At 47.0% G+C, this 16870-nt stretch overlaps 1 protein-coding gene across 1 annotated transcript in view; it reads left to right on the forward strand.

Annotated features, from left to right (window-relative positions):
- Positions 1–288: 288 nt before the first annotated feature.
- The window catches only part of TRPC7 (transient receptor potential cation channel subfamily C member 7), a gene marked incomplete at both ends in the record, with an annotated part of 110571 nt that continues 93989 nt past the window's right edge, over positions 289–16870 (forward strand). Inside the window, one exon of the mRNA XM_080914411.1 lies at positions 289–1041. Coding sequence (XP_080770537.1) covers positions 289–1041 — 753 coding nt within the window. The remainder of the gene's footprint in view (positions 1042–16870) is intronic.

Here is a 16870-nt window from a genome sequence, read left to right on the forward strand (position 1 = left end):
ATATCCTCCACTTCTACAGGACATCTCAAGGGGCTTATCAGCTCTGCCCCACCCCTCTGACCTCAAGGAGAGAGGACAGTGAGTCAGTATTCTTCCAAGAGAAAAACAAAAACCCAAAGAACAAAAATGGTCACAGCAAAACAAACAAAAACAGTATTTCAGGCTCGTCTTAACAGTCTTAAATATCAGATTTTCTTTGTCCTTCCGAATAGTCCTCAGGCCCCCCCGAAAAGTAACCAAGCGTCTTTGCCATTGTCCTTCAGGTTGGGGAGCAGCACCTTCAAAAACATGCAGCGCCGGCACACCACCTTGAGGGAGAAGGGGCGCCGCCAGGCCATCCGGGGTCCTGCCTACATGTTCAACGAGAAGGGCACCAGTCTGACCCCTGAGGAGGAGCGCTTCCTGGACTCGGCGGAGTATGGCAACATACCAGTGGTCAGGAAAATGCTGGAGGAGTCCAAGACGCTCAATTTCAACTGCGTGGACTACATGGGGCAGAACGCGCTGCAGCTAGCCGTGGGCAACGAGCACCTAGAGGTCACTGAACTGCTGCTGAAGAAGGAGAACTTGGCGCGAGTGGGCGACGCGCTGCTGCTGGCCATCAGCAAGGGCTACGTGCGCATTGTGGAGGCCATCCTCAGCCATCCGGCCTTCGCACAGGGCCAGCGGCTGACGCTCAGCCCGCTGGAGCAGGAGCTGCGGGACGATGACTTCTATGCCTATGACGAGGATGGCACGCGCTTCTCCCATGACATCACACCCATCATCCTGGCGGCCCACTGCCAGGAGTATGAGATTGTACACATCCTGCTGCTCAAGGGTGCGCGCATTGAGCGGCCCCATGACTACTTCTGCAAGTGCAATGAGTGCACCGAGAAGCAGCGCAAGGACTCCTTCAGCCACTCCCGCTCGCGGATGAATGCCTACAAAGGACTGGCCAGTGCCGCCTACCTGTCCCTATCCAGTGAAGACCCTGTCCTCACTGCGCTGGAGCTAAGCAATGAGTTAGCCAGACTGGCCAACATTGAGACTGAATTTAAGGTAACCTTCCACTCGCCATCCTGCCCGCAGGTGGCCCAGGGGCCCTTCTGCGAGTACTTAATAGCGAAATGGGTTGTGTGCTTATCAAAGGCAGAGTGATTGGCTTTGGGCTTCTGTCTTTGGGGTTCACAGTAGGGGAAGAATGGATCGGGTTATTTGGTCCGGTGTAGGCCTGGAGAAAAGGAGCCTAAAACAGGGATGCTTTAAACTATATAGAAGGCTGGTGAAAGAAGAGAGAGGAAGAGAGAGATGAGCTATCTGAGACACAGCTCTGACCCCTAGAGACTCTGAAAGTTCTAACACCCAACAATCTGAGGTGACTTCCGGCCTGGGACTTAGCTTAGTGCTGCTGTTTGATTGTATGGCTCTGACTGCCACGTTCATATTCTGCATTGCTGGGCCTGCAGTTGGCTTCACAGTGACCATAAAAAGTATAGCTTTATACAAAAAAAAAAAAAAAATGTGATGGGATCTTGCTATGTATTCCAAGATTAACTCAAACTTCTAATTCCCCTGCCTCAGTCTCTCTAGGACTAGGAATCCTATACCAGACTGGATTAGTCTTTCTTAGACCCAGCGACCTGTTGCTATTGTTCTGTCAGTTGACTGTGGCAGAGGCTCACAAAAGAGCAAAGCAAACTCTTCTTAAATAAGGTGTCTTAGTCAGGGTTTCTATTCCTGCACAAACATCATGACCAAGAAGTAAGTTGGGGAGGAAAGGGTTTATTCAGATTACACTTCCACATTGCTGTTCATCACCAAAGGAAGTCAGGACTGGAACTCAAGCAGGTCAGGAAGCAGGAGCTGATGCAGAGGCCATGGAGGGATGTTACTTACTGGCTTGCTTCCCCTGGCTTGCTCAGTCTGCTTTCTTATACCCCAGGTCTACCAGCCTAGAGATGGCACCACTCACAATGGGCTGGGACCTCTCTCTCCCTTTGATCACTAGTTAAGAAAATGCTTTACAGCTGGATCTCATGGAGGCATTTCCTCAAGGGAGGCTCCTTTCTCTTGTGTCACTCACAACTCCAGCTTGTGTCAAGTTGACACAAAACCAGCCAGTACATAAGGGTTGAGTTGGCCATTCCAGTGAATAAGGTTCAGAGTTATCCCAGAATCCAGTCACCTTGAGAAGACCTCAACCTACCAAGCAGCTCCAAAGGTTGGAGCCCTACCCCAAGGGCTATTCCTGGAGACTGTACTTTTGCCTTCCCTGTCAAGTGACATTTGCTCTGAAAAAGGAGACAGGGCCCAGGTGTAAGAATCTTTCTTGACAGGATGTTTAGTAAGACGAGCAAACATTGATTAGGTACTTCCTGCGTGCCAATTACTCATCTGGCTTGCCTGTGAGATCTTATTTAACCTCAACGACCATGTGTCAATGTTACAACATCCCTGTTTTGCATGTTAGCACAGAGCCCAGAGCACACATCTAAGGAACAGCCAGACCCCAGTGTCCATGTTTAATCCCTCCAGCTAATGAGTACCTGAGGCTAATTCATGCACTCAGCTTCCCTGTACAAAAATGGCAAAGGGGGTGTGGCTGGAGGTGTGGCCAGGAGAGTAGAAACCACAACTAGGCATTTCTCATCTTGACACTTGTTAAAAAACTTCTGTGTGCTGCTGAATGCCATGGAGATATGAAATGGTGTCATACACAGAGATGGTAATCAAATGGACAAAAGATGTTACCTACAAGTGAATGATTCATTGTCCAGACAAGATATCCATGTAAGGTGTATCCCTGCATGGAGTGCAATTAGGTGGGCAACAGTGAGTCCAGCCTCACAGCAAAGAGGCCTTTGGCCAAGCTGCTCAGGCAGGATTCAGAGGATTCAGATAGGGTTGGGCCTAGAGCAGACAGGTGAAGTGGAAACCCACAACAGCCCAAGGTAGGGAGGGGACATAGAAGAAGCTCTGTGTGACTGCAACAGGGGTTCCTGGGATGTGGGGATAAGTGAGGTGGGGAGCAGAGCCCGAGGACCCTACTTACCAGTGTGAGCACTTCAAGCGTTATCCTGTAGGAAATATAGGTTCGCTTAAAAGAAAAATTGTGGCTAAGGAACTACAGTAATGACAGAGACGTGGAAATCTGTTTGACGGGAAAATAAGATGAATTCGAGGATGCAAACTGGGTCTAGATACATGGGTGATTTGGTTATGTAATATGAGACCAAAGATGTCTGCCTATTGGAAGCAGTTTGCCCCACAAGCCAGGCGTAGCTGAGCTCAGCTAACAGGAGGGTGCAAGGCCACGGGCCGTGAGAAAGGAGATCTGTAATTATGCTTATTTTAGTCTGTCTGCTCCAACTCTACTTCTAAGATCCCTGTCTTCTTCCTGGCCTCTTTTAGGCAGGGGTGCAGAACAGCTCTTAGGAGAACAGCCTACAGCAGTTGTTGCTTCTGTCCTTGTCCGTCTAGTAACCTCATCTCCTGAGGCCAAGGATGTCCCAGCCATTGTCCTTGGAGTTTTGCTCATTGCCCAGTGTTCAGGTGGACTTGGAACAGGCTGTGTGGCAGGAATGGCTAAGCCGGTTCATTCAGACAGGAATCCTGGCCAAAAAAGGGAGAGCAGGCAAAAAAAAAAAAAGTTATTGAATCAGGTTATCTAGATAATTACCTGATTCTCCAATTCCCTCCCACCTGAGTGAGCCAGCCTAAATGAAATGATCCTAGACTGACATTTGAAAGTACCTCTGAGGTATCGGTTTCCATTAGTAAAGTCTGAAGGTCCGTCATACTTCAGTATCCACAATCTCTAAATCTGGAAGGCTTTTGAAAGCATCTTTGGAAACCAAATATAATATTTGAATTCAAAAGTCAAGTATGAAAATTGTGGGCCATAGAGAAGGCTACACATGTGGTGAGAAATATTTTCTACAAAGCACCGATTTACTCAGAGTGAAAACCACCTAAAGGACGTTTGCTGGCTCTTCAAACCTTCCTAGGGAGATGAGATAATTTCAGAATTCGGATCAAGTGGTCCACTGTAAGCCGACCCAACTGATCCTTCAGAGATGACTACTCTTTCACGGGCCTCTGCAAGTGCATCCCAGTGTTGCAAATCTCTGAGAGCAGCTTTGCAGAAGTCAGATGGCAACCAGAGGCTAAAGAACACGTGGACCTGTTCTGCAAAACATTGGATGTGGCTGTTCTGTTTGCACGGGAGTGCGTTTTGTCCATTTAGGTAGCCACGATATGAGTATGACCAGATGCTGTCAATTACATAGAGATACCAAAGGTTCTCTGGAAATACTTCCGATGTCACCCTTCAAACATTCTAGAGCGACTATTCCTGGACAGGAAGCATTACACATAATAAGCCCGAATTCAGTTGCCTGGGCTGTTGGGTTTTTTTTTTGGGGGGGGGTCATCATAATTTATTAGCAGAATCAAGTGTAGCCACTAATAAGTATAGCCAGTGTCAAGGTCTCAGGTAAATTGTAGCTGAGGTTAGATGCAAGACTTTATTTTGGTTGGGTATTTACATAGTCACTCAAGGACTATCTTAGGTCTAACTCTCTTGGGTCTAGGAAGGCATTAATATTTGATGAGGTCACTGGAGCCTTCCTAGTGGTTCTCATGAACCTAGTAAACCTGTGGGCATTCTGGAAACACTTGAAGGAAGGAATCCCCCAAAGGGAAATCATCTCAGCTACTGAAGTGAGTGTTACTTAGTACATGGCTTAATCTCCCTGTGCTTGTGCATTTATTTATTGGGAGCATTTAATGTGCATCATTTGGGAAACTGAGAAAAACTCTAAAATACCTAGCTTGGTGGTTATTCTTGTTTACTTTTTGTTCCTGTGATAAACACCATGACCAAAAGCAATCTGAGGAAAAAAGGGCTTGTGTCCCCTGACTAATCACAGTCTATCTCTGAGGGGAAACCAAGACAGGAACCCCAGGCAGGAACCCAGGTCAGTAACTGAAACAGAGACCACAGGGGAATGTTGCTTCTGGCTTGTTCTCCCTGGCTTGCTTAGCTGCCTTTCATATACAGTCCAGGATACAAGATGCCACTTATACACCCATCATTAATCTAGAAAATGCCCCCTAGACATGCCAAGCTGAATAACTGGGGACAGATTGTATGCTATGCTGTGTGGTATGTGGAAGACAAAATGTGTGTGTATGCATGTGCGTGCCTATATGTGTGTGTGTGTGTGTGTGTGTGTGTGTGTGTGTGTGTGTGTGTGTGCTTTCTTGGCTTTACTTAAAGTGGGGCTTAGAGACAGCATTGCCTGATGGGGTGAGGAACAATGAGGAGCTGAAGGGACATCAGACTCTTTCATGTCCCTTCAAACATTATGCTAGCAGTTAGGAGCATCCATGTGCCTCCATCAGGGGAGAAAGAAGCCTGTCAATGTATCTGTTGCTTAGCGTTTGGCTATTCCGAAGATGGGCAAAGGCGCCACTGAGGAGGCTTTTCCTGTTGGTACAGTGCCAGATCGAAAGCACCCTGTGCTTCGCAGCCTGGAGCTCAGACAAGGGAGAGTAGGAGGCGAGAAGAGCAAACTGTAACTTCATCTTTGTCTAGATTGTTAATGACCCTTCTGTGTGCCAGTGGATCCTTAACCACACGCGTTCTGAAAAACAAATGGTGAATTATGTTTGTGCTGTCAGTTTGAGACCTATTTCAAAACAACCACAAAAAAGAAAAAAGAACCTCTCTGGGCCTAAAATACCTCCAATTAAAAATGCAAATAATGATAAATCGGACGATTTGCCACCTGCCGCGATGCAAGGCAAGCCTATTGTGGAAGCTAAAGATGTTAAGTGATAGTCAGCAATCTGCTGGAAAACTTCTGAGCAGGAACAAGGAGGAGGAGGGTGGAGGCGTCTTTGTCTCCTGAGGCTGAGAACCCAGAGGTTGTCTGACGTGGGGCCAACTGGAGCCAAGGAGCCAGGAAGTGAGTAAAGGCTCAGCCTGGGCCAGAGGCAGTGAGAAAAGCTGAGTAAACCTCCAGTGTTCGAATCAATTTCTTAGATACATTGGATTTCCAAATTATATAAACCAACACCCTAGGAAAACAGAATTTCCTTGAGGCTGGCTGGTAGTATAAACAGATGTCTGTTTAATATGCAGACGGCTTCCCTTTCCACTGGGAAAATATGTTTTGAAGCTGTGAAGGCCGCAGGTGTTAAAAGGAAGGTGCTTTTCGAGGGTGGTGTATGTGTGGAAGAGAATCTGACAAAAAATAGTTCTCAAAGCACTTGCTTTTATGTTGTCCCCGATACCCCTGGGGATTCAGTGTGACACATTAGCCCTATACAAGAACATCTGAGCAGAGGACAGTAAGATCTCAGGCCGGCCCATCAGTGTGCTGATGAGTGCGCCCCTCCCTAAACACAGGAAGATGTGGTCCCCGTGCTACCAGTATAGTCCCAGCATAGGCGGGGATGGTGCAGTCTGAATGTTCTTGTCTGTTGGCAATCCATTCTGTGGCCAGTGCTCCTAGGCTCCTGTCCCTGAGAGCAAGATCTGGGGACTGGCTTATTCTGGGGAATAAGAAAAAGACAACTCCGCCTTAGGTTACAGTCTACTCTCCGAGTGGCTAGAGGAATAGTTCAACGGAGCATGCGCTAATTAGGTGACGTCACAGGAAGTCAGCCAATCAGCATGTCTTTAATGATAGCCTTTCACTCACTGGATCACAAACCTAAAATTAGAAGCAGCTGCTCTTCTAGGGTTGCGTGCTGTCAAGAGCATCTGTGTACAGGAGAGAGTGTAGGTTCGGGGATTTGAGTAGGACTAAGGAAGCCACCACATTCGGTAGGGTACAGGAAAGGCACAGAACCACCATGTTTCTCTTCGTCAGTGCAGAGTCTGAAGTCAGAATGACCGAAGTCTCATCTCCTACTAATCATGCAATGGTCGGCATCCCTCAAAAGTTCCTTTTCTTATTTGAAAAGTGGAGGGAGGGCAGGAAGGACTGGATCCTTGTAACTTGTCCAGTGGATGCTTACTTCCCCCAATTAAACGGTTCCTCTTCATCTGAGATGTCTACCTCAGAAACATCAATCTGCAAGAACTTTATCCCCGCACCGCGCTTAATGTCCAGAAAATCCTGACACCCATCAGTTGCTCAACATTCATGCCCTCGATGACAAATATAAACAAGGTGAGGAAAGTTATCCCTGATGAGCTCTCAGGGTCAAGGCGGGTCAGACGAGAAGGAGAATTTAAGAACATAAAGTCTTGGCAGGGAGCCTCACACACAATGGGCACTGCTGCGGGAGACTCCTTTCTGGTTTCCTACTGGATCGATACCACAGCTTTCCCCTCCAGTGAACACGGCTTACATTTCAGCATGTCCTCTTTTAGGAGGGTCTCCCCAATTTTAGCTTTGCTTCCCACCCCCTTAGCAGATCTTCGAAGAACTACAAAAAAAAAAAAAAAAAAATGAGGATGTACAGGTGAGCTCCTCGTTGAGAAACGAGACAGGGGAGTGTTTGTAAGTGGGAAAATGCAGCCTGCTGAAATTGGATAAGCTAAGAGTCCTGCTAAAATATTACTGTGAAAACAAATTACGTGGACTGGAAAAAGACAGCAAAAGGAAGGAGGAGGAAGAGGGCAGGCAGCACCCTGACCAAACACACAATCATCTTTTGGAAAATATCTTCATGAAAAGAGTCTCCAACACACACACACCATATTAAAAATTATTTTCCACAGAAGTGTAACTGTCAGTCTGAAATATCAGAGATCTGAAGAAAATGGCGATGGTTGTTCAAGGAAATTAGTCAGTGAGAAGTAACGCAAATTAAATCAAATGGACGCACACTTTTCTCTGAGAAGAAAAGGTCACAAGGCTGTGCATATTGATTATATTGATCATCTTTGCTGCACAGACTATTAGCATGGAGACACGTGTTTTGTTAGCAGTAGATATGTGTTTACATTGAATATAAAAGTATAAACCCTGAGCGGGGAAGAGGCAGGACCCAGCCTCACAGGTGACCCATGGGGTTGAACCCTGAAACCTCAGCGTCTGATGCTGGAGTCTGATGCACAGGCTGTACTCTGGAAGCAGAGATAAAACCATGGTATTGTCTGGTGGGAGACATGGGCATTCTTCCAAGCACACAGCATCCTGAACCCTAAAGTGAAGTTCTGTTGAGAAGAGGGCAGGCAGCTTGGTGGGGAAGCTGACTCTGTTGGGAGACAGTGTGTGCGCAAAGATTTCTACCTTAAGGCAATGCTTAACTGAAACTCAGAGGCCTGAAAGAGAGGGAAAGGGCTCCCGGACCATCTACCACAGAGAACAGCGAAGAGGCTCATTCCAAAGGCATCTTGAGATAGATCCAGTGTAAGAGTAAAGAGAGCTGAGGCAGTTCATAGGGACGTTGATGAGCCACAGCCTTACTTCCCTGACGGGGGGGGGGGGGGCGGAGGGGGGAGCCCACATCAGTGAAGGGTGACCAGCACACCTCAGTGAGCAGGTGAGTCATCCTGGATGGAGGAGACACAAGACAGAGGACATCACTACCTCCTGGACATCTTTCTTGTCATGATGTTGTCTCTGGGATCTCTCACTGCTAGGGAAGGCAAAGAGAGGAAAGGCAGAGGAGAGACCTCTCCTTGGCTTTTCCTCCATGACAGAAGCCAGGAGAGCAGAGGGAAGGCTGGCAGTGGAGGTCGAGGAGCTGTGTTCCACAGCCCATGGCACCTTGACACTACACTAGGGGCACCAGCCTATTGGAGAGTGGGTTCAGAAGTGACAGCACCAGATTGGGATCCATTGGATTGTAGTCCACTGGCTTTGTCAGACTCTCAGGACACTTTGTCCTTTGCTTGGGTTCCTGGAATAAGTAAGTTTTTTGTTAAGGAAAGGTTTGAACCTTAACTGATTTGTGTTAAGCTGCAGCTTGCACGGGTGTAAGTAAAGGATCAAGTGGACATCCCTCCCTCCCTCCCCCCCCCCTTCTTGTGCAGGGTGTTGAGAATTCCAAGCAACAGAGGCTGAGTAAGAGAAGGCCTTTCAGGGTACCCAACACACTCCATGGACACTCAGTTAAGCCTGAGTCTTCCACTGTTGCTCTGACCTAGTCCCCAGATATCAGGGTTAACAGACAACTTTATTATACCCAACTACAGAGGCTACCAGTCCAAGAGCACAGCCCGAGCTTGCTCTCCCTGAAGGCCCAAGGAACGTCCTTCCTGTCACATGTTTCTGATAGCTTCTACCTATTTTTGCTTATCTGAGCGTCTCTCCAATCCCTGCTTCTTGTCCTGTGTTTCTATATACGATTGAGCTGAGGCTCATCCATCTGTATTAGGGCTTAGTTATAATTAATTCTACCTGTAACTATCCTGCTACAAAATAAGGTCACATTCGAATGATTCAGGAAGATCTTGAATTAGGGCAGTGTGCATTCAAACTCACACAGGAGAGAGCAAGTCTGGGTTGAGATGAACTAGAGGAGGCCAAAGACTTGGAATCTGGGCAGAGCTCCGCAGAAGCAGAGAGAGGCAGGTAGGTCATCAGCACTCTTGGAAAGTCAAGGTCAGTTTTCTGCTAGGATGCCAGTCTGAAGGAAACAAAGGGCTGCTTTCCCATGCTTTCTGTAGACCAAGGCCAAACTTATAACAATTCTGTAAAAGCATGAATGTGCATGCATTATGTGTGTTCGTATACATGTCTGGTGTCTGTGCACACGTGTCTGTGTGTATATGTGTATGTCTGTGTATGTATGAGTATATGCATATATGTGTGTAGTATGTACATGTGTGTGTGATTGTGTGTGAGTGTATGTGCCCATAAGTGTGTGTATGTATGTGATATGTGTGATGTGCATGTATGTATAAGTATGTAGTATGTGGTACTCATGTGTGTGTGTGATATGTGAGTGTGTGTGTGTGTGTGTGAGTGCCCATATGTGAGTGCATGTGTGATGTGTGTGTAATGTGCATGTGTGTATGAGTGTGTGGTATACATGTGATGCACATGTGTATGTGTGTATGTATGTATGTATGGTGTGTATGTGTGTGTTGTGTGTGTGGTATACATGTGTGTGGTATGCATGAGTGTGTGGTATGCATGTGTGTATGTTATGTCCATGTAAGAGGTATACATGTATGTATATGTGTTGTGTGTGTGGTTTACATGTATATATGTGTGTTGTGTGTGTGGTATGTGTGTGTGTGGTATACATGTGTGTATGTGTGTGATGTGCATGAGTGTGTGGTGTGCATGTGTGTGTGATATATGCATGTGAGAGGTATACATGTGTGTATGTGTGTTGTGTGTGTGTGTGTGTGGTATGCATGTGTGTATGTGTGTGTGTGTGTTGTGCACGTGTGCATGTGTGTGTAGCAGTTAGGAGATGAAGAATGGTAAAGGGAAGAGGGGCAGTTCACAGAAGCAGTAAAAAGAAACTTGGCCCAAAGGCATCAACCCTGCCAAGTATGAGAGAGTCATTCTCTAGTCTGAACATGGTGATAATAGCAAACCACTATTCATTATAGAATGTTTTTAAAATATCAAAAATAGCTGGAATAGTCAAAATTAATCCTATAATAATGCATATTTTGATATCTTTCTAGACTTCCTCCTCACCCCAAGTGCAGAAACCTAAGTGATTCTGATGAGCCCCCTAACAAACAGGTGCCGATGTGCATGTTACACCTCTTCCTGTATTTCCATCCCCTTCTCTCTTCCCCAAGAAGCCTGACTCCGGGTTGTTCACAGAGTCAGGATAACTACAATCTCATTCATTTGCTAAATGCATCTTTTCTATCTACTATGTTCCCAAAGTTCTAAAGGCTGGAAAGAAATCATGAAAATATTGTAATCTCTGCCGTTGTGTTTATGAAGACCACAGAAAAACACAGTGACTCGTGCGTTTGTAAATTATATGCAGGGGGTTATGAAATAAAACTGTGGCTTTCTTACTCCCTCCCTTGATAATGTGCCATCAGTGTGAGAGACCAGACTGAGGTTGATGCTTCCGTAGGTGAACATCACTCACACCTTCTTTCCTCTGTCTAGGACAGAGGACTCTGCCACTAAAGTCTGTGCTTTGTCCCTCTCCATGCTTAGTAAACAGCTCATGAAAATACCTTCTCCCAGCCTGACAGCTGTCTCAGCAGAGATGAGAACAGTGTGCGCCATTTTGGTCCACCACAAGGATCACTCATGATATTCCCATAACAGGAAAAAAAAAGGCTATATTAACAAAAGCAAAGCGAGGCAAATTTAGTCTTTAATGTTTCCCAGAGTCTTCAGAGATAAGTCTGTATTCTTTCTTCTCCCATAGAACAGTTACATCAGGGCATTTCAGTGTGTGGGATGTGAACACACGCTATTCGCTTAAGAACCTTGTCCTTTGTATCTACCTGAAGCGAACCTGGAGAAAGATGCTGTGAGCAAGGCTTTGATTTGCTGTTCAGAGTCTACACGTGAACTTCCTCCCCGGGGTTTGATGATCAGATGGGCAACCCTTTCTCACCTCCTCCCTTCATGTCTTCTCTGTCAACCCCTCTCTCAGCCCCAGTCCCCGGAGTCCCACAGAGATGCTTAGGTTGGGAGGCCAGTGTACAGTCACAGATTTAGCTTCGGTGACAAGACTGGTGCTTATCAACTAAGGACTTAGCATGGGTTCAGGGAACTGTCTGTTTTCATGTTTAGACTCTGTGGCATGTAGAGGAAATGATGTGGCATCAGGCTGAGGAGGTGACCCAGCAAGGTTTGTCTGGAATCCTTTGGCCTCTCTGTTCATCACAACTCTTCTCCTGGCCCTGAGGCAGGGGCCTTCAGTGAGAAATTTCCTTTCTAATCAGCTCTTGACATAAACAGGCAGGAAACAGTGAGTGAAACCTATCTGATGGTGACCACTTAGGGGTAACGCAGTCTGAGGCCTAAACTCTGTCAAATGTGCCTGTGTTAACCCTTGGTTTTGAAATAGCTTGAAAGTGTGGTCTTGCTGGAAAAGATATTTCCCCCTGCTTCCTAAAGTCCTACATACTCTCTTCTCCTTCATAATTTCATAGACCCAGTGGTCATGTGTAAGTCTTCAGCCCAACCGAGTTTCCTTTCATATGGATAGTGAGTGCTTCGGCTGCTGTGTTTCCTGGTACAGTAGCCCCTAGGTGGGGGAATTCCATCCATCCCTTCACAGTTTCACTCCTAGGAATTTGGGTTTTGACCGGTGATGGTGATGATAATAGTCCTGGTGGTGATGATAGTAGTGATTGTGGTGATGGTGGTGGTGATGGTGGTGGTAATGGTGGTGATGGTGGTGGTGATGGTGGTGGTAATGGTGGTGATGGTGGTGGTGATGGTGGTGGTGATGGTGGTGATGGTGGTGGTGATGGTGGTGGTGATGGTGGTGATGGTGGTGGTGATGGTAATGGTGGTGATTATGGTGATGGTGGTGAGGGTGGTGATGTGGTGACAGTAATGATGTTGGTGGTAATATTGGTCATGGTCACGATGGTGTGATGATGCTAGTTTTCTATGCATAGATTTATCTTGTAGAGTTGTGATATGAATGAACAAATAACGTGCAATCCTGTCCTTTTCTCTGAGTGCCATAACTTGGCACTCACCCCCTCCTGTTAGGCCATCACTTAATAGACATCAGTTTCTAGAAAGCTTCATGATCACCTTCAATAAAATCACGTCTGTGACAGTCCAGCAGAAACTGAGGGGGGCTCAAGTCTCTGAGAGAGGGGCACCTGAGAAAGGATCCGTGCAAGAAGGCAGTGGAGAGAGGAGCATCCATCGGTCCATGTGGCTAACTCCAGGAAAGGAGGGTGCATCCATCAGTCCACATGACTAACTCCAGGAGAGGAGGGTGCATCCATCGGTCCACGTGACTAACTCTAGGAGAGGAGGGTGCATCCATCGGTCCACGTGACTAACTCTAGGAGAGGAGGGTGCATTGGTCCACATGACTAACTCCAGTAGGGAGTTCCCAGAGACATGTGTTAAACAGTATACATTCTCTATGTTTGTTTTCAGTGTTTAATTCGGTGTTATTGTGATTTTTGGAGTTTGCACTACATCCAACTAAGAAGCCATGTACTTGTGTAGTCCATGAGTCGTGAGAAGTCGGCAAATGTCTGTGCAGCCCCTGGGAACGAGAGTCCACTGGATTCCATCAAGCAATCAGAGAACTGTCACTCAGATGGAACCATCCAGAAATCTCTTTGACATTGATTAACTAAACACCTTTTCTTTTTATTCTTTTTACTTACAAACCATGTGATTAATACCTAATGAACATGTCATGCACTCAAACACAGCATAGTGACAAGGTACCCTAAAATAAGCGCTCTTCAAAATCCTAGCAGAGGCTCTTTTCAAAGCCTGGGAAAATAGAGGGTGAGTACATATACTGAGTACAGTTTTGATGCAGTGCCTCTGTCTGCACTCTCCTCCTCACTGCAGATGCAGTACCTCTGTCTGGACTCTCCTCCCCACTGCAGATGCAGTACCTCTGTCTGGACTCTCCTCCCCACTGCAGATGCAGTACCTCTGTCTGCACTCTCCTCCCCACTGCAGATGCAGTACCTCTGTCTGCACTCTCCTCCCCACTGCAGATGCAGTGCCTCTGTCTGGACTCTCTTCCCCACTGCAGATGCAGTGCCTCTGTCTGCACTCTCCTCCCCACTGCAGATGCAGTGCCTCTGTCTGCACTCTCCTCCCCACTGCAGATGCAGTGCCTCTGTCTGCACTCTCCTCCCCACTGCAGATGCAGTACCTCTGTCTGGACTCTCCTCCCCACTGCAGATGCAATACCTCTGTCTGCACTCTCCTCCCCACTGCAGATGCAGTGCCTCTGTCTGGACTCTCCTCCCCACTGCAGATGCAGTACCTCTGTCTGCACTCTCCTCCCCACTGCAGATGCAGTGCCTCTGTCTGGACTCTCTTCCCCACTGCAGATGCAGTGCCTCTGTCTGCACTCTCCTCCCCACTGCAGATGCAGTGCCTCTGTCTGCACTCTCCTCCCCACTGCAGATGCAGTACCTCTGTCTGCACTCTCCTCCCCACTGCAGATGCAGTGCCTCTGTCTGGACTCTCTTCACCACCCTACTGGCCAAGAGGTTAGGAGGTGGGGCCACAAGCTCAGGTCATAGTAGAGGCAGTGACAGAAGATTCATAAAAGTGATAAGAGCTGACAATATTTATAGTCCCCTAAAAGGACAGTGCTCTAAGGACTATAGAGGCCCAAACAGAAAAGGGTTGCCTGAATGCTGGGCAGTATAACCACACGCCACAGTATGAAATTAACAATAGTCATCTGCTTCCCAGGCTGAGAAAGATTGCTAATTACTAATAACGAATGGTTTGAAGAGCCCCCCCCCATTGCCCACTCTCTTCCTCTATTTCTTCCTTCTCCCTTTCCTTCACCTCCCTCTCCCAAAGCACTTGCTTGAACCCGACAGCTGGGAGGCTGCAGTCCCTTCCTGGGCCTTCTTCATGATGGGGTTCAGTACTTGCCTGTCAAGAACACCCTACAGCTTTCCTGGCATACTATGTGGCAATGCTAGTTTGGGCTTTTTCCCATCACACTTAAGACTGCTAGACTAAGTCTTTCTGGGACTAGTGTCTCTTGTCAGGTGATGATTGTGTTTTGAGTTCATTCTCCAAAGAGTCCACTCAACACTTCGGCATGGCACATTAGAAACTCCATGTTTTATGGGCTTAAAACAGATACTTTAACATAAACATGGAAATGAGGTCCAGAAAATGTGCAAGAAGAGAAAAAAAATCAAATTAGGCTAAAAACATCAGGATGCAGAACTGGCTCCTTTAAATAGTATCTCCCCTGTGTAGACAAATTCACCAACCAGACGAAGACAAATCAGTGTTGGGTCTGCTCTTTCCGCATGCCACACAAGCTTGGCCAAGTGTTCACGTGGCAGCTGCGATTCCACATTACTCCAGGGAGAAAAGCTTGGTTAAACTTTCTCATGCTTTGTCTCATGGAATAAGTGATATTAGGTCATAAATGAGTCTTTAGAATAGTTATAGGGGTAGGGTGTAGACAGGGGAGATAGCTCCAAGAAAACAATGTCATGTGACCCCCGCTGAATCCTTCCTCATTCAGCATCTCTCTCTCCTCACTCTGAAGGTCAGGGTATTGGACTATATTATCCCTCAATAACACCCAAGGCTTCAAGCCTATCTGCTACTGATTTCTGTAGAACACTATCATAAACAACAACAACAACAATACACACTCGCACAACTCTTTAAATTATGGAGGATAAAACCAAGAATGCTTGGCAAACTACAGCCAATGTCTTAATTAAAATGTTAAGAGAGAACTATTATTCCTATTTTACAGAGAACCAAACAGACTGAGCAGTTCAAACCTTCCTGGACAGGGTAGTTCCTTGCTTTGTGCCTAATCCTGTACTAGGGACTAAAGATGCAGTGGGCAGGAGATCTGGATGCCATCCCCAGAGCAAGGAAAGAGGCTGGAGAGTAAGGAGATCCTCCCAGGATGATCCATTGTGAGCAAAAGCTTCCCAGAGTGGTCTTCTTCCCAAGGAGTTCCACAGATGGGCGCCAGTAGGGAGAGCATGAGGAATAAGTGTGTGTGTGTGTGTGTGTGTGTACAGTGTGAGCTCAGGGATCTGTGGAGTGTGTGTGTGTGTGTGTGTGTGTGTGTGTATACACAGTGTGTGCTCAGGGACCTGAGGAGTATGTATGTGTGTGTATGTGTGTGTGTGTGTGTGTGTGTGTGTATACACAGTGTGAGTTCAGGGACCTGAGGAGTGTGTGTGTGTGTGTGTGTGTGTGTGTGTACAGTGTGAGCTCAGGGACCTGAGGGGTGTGTGTATGTGTGTGTGTGTATGTGTGTGTGTGTACACAGTGTGAGTTCAGGGACCTGAGGAGTGTGTGTGTGTGTGTGTGTGTGTGTATACACAGTGTGTGCTCAGGGACCTGAGGAGTATGTATGTGTGTGTGTACAGTGTGAGTTCAGGGACCTGAGGAGTGTGTGTGTGTGTGTGTGTGTGTGTGTACACAGTGTGAGCTCAGGGACCTGAGGAGTATGTGTGTGTGTGTGTGTGTACACAGTGTGAGCTCAGGGACCTGAGGAGAGAGTGTGTGTGTGTGTGTGTGTGTGTATACACAGTGTGTGCTCAGGGATCTAAGCAGTGAGTGTGTGTGTGTACACTGTATGAGCTCAGGGATCTGAGGAGTGAGCATGTGTGAGTGTCTGTGTGTCTGTGTGTGTACATAGTGTGAGCTCAGAGATCTGTGGAGTGTGTGTGTGTGTGTGTGTGTGTGTGTGTGTGTGTGTGTATTCAGTGTGTGCTCAGGGATCTGAGGAGTGAGTGTGTGTGACCACAGAGTATGCTCAGGAATCTGGGCACAGGTGTGCCTGGAAAGGGTTTGGCTTTTGAGGCCCATGTTAATGAGCGTGTTGAGGCATATAAGGACAGAGTTTTCCCTTATAGATTCTGGCACCTGGGTAGATGGGACTGTGGTCAATAAACTGGCATGGAAGCACTGCCTGAGGCTGGCTAGGCTAGCCCTGCTTAACACACACACACACACACACACACACACACACCATACCTATTCCAGAACTTTTAGAACGTTACTACGTCTGTCTATGCTCAGGATAGTTAATTGCCTTTAACAGACAGCTCTATTTTAAGGCTTATACCAAATGTCCTCCCTTCCCCACCCCCCTCCCTTCTTCTCATCTCTCTCCTCCCCCACCCCACTCCCTCTTTCTCAGTCTCTCTCATGTAAGTGAATATTGTGCCTATATGAAGCCTGGGCAAAGTCACACACTATGGCGTGGAATCACAGACAGTTGTGGTCTGCCATATATATGGGTGCTAGAAATCAAACCCAGG

The sequence above is a fragment of the Micromys minutus genome (genome assembly GCF_963924665.1).
Source record: "Micromys minutus genome assembly, chromosome: 1".
NCBI lineage: Eukaryota > Metazoa > Chordata > Mammalia > Rodentia > Muridae > Micromys > Micromys minutus.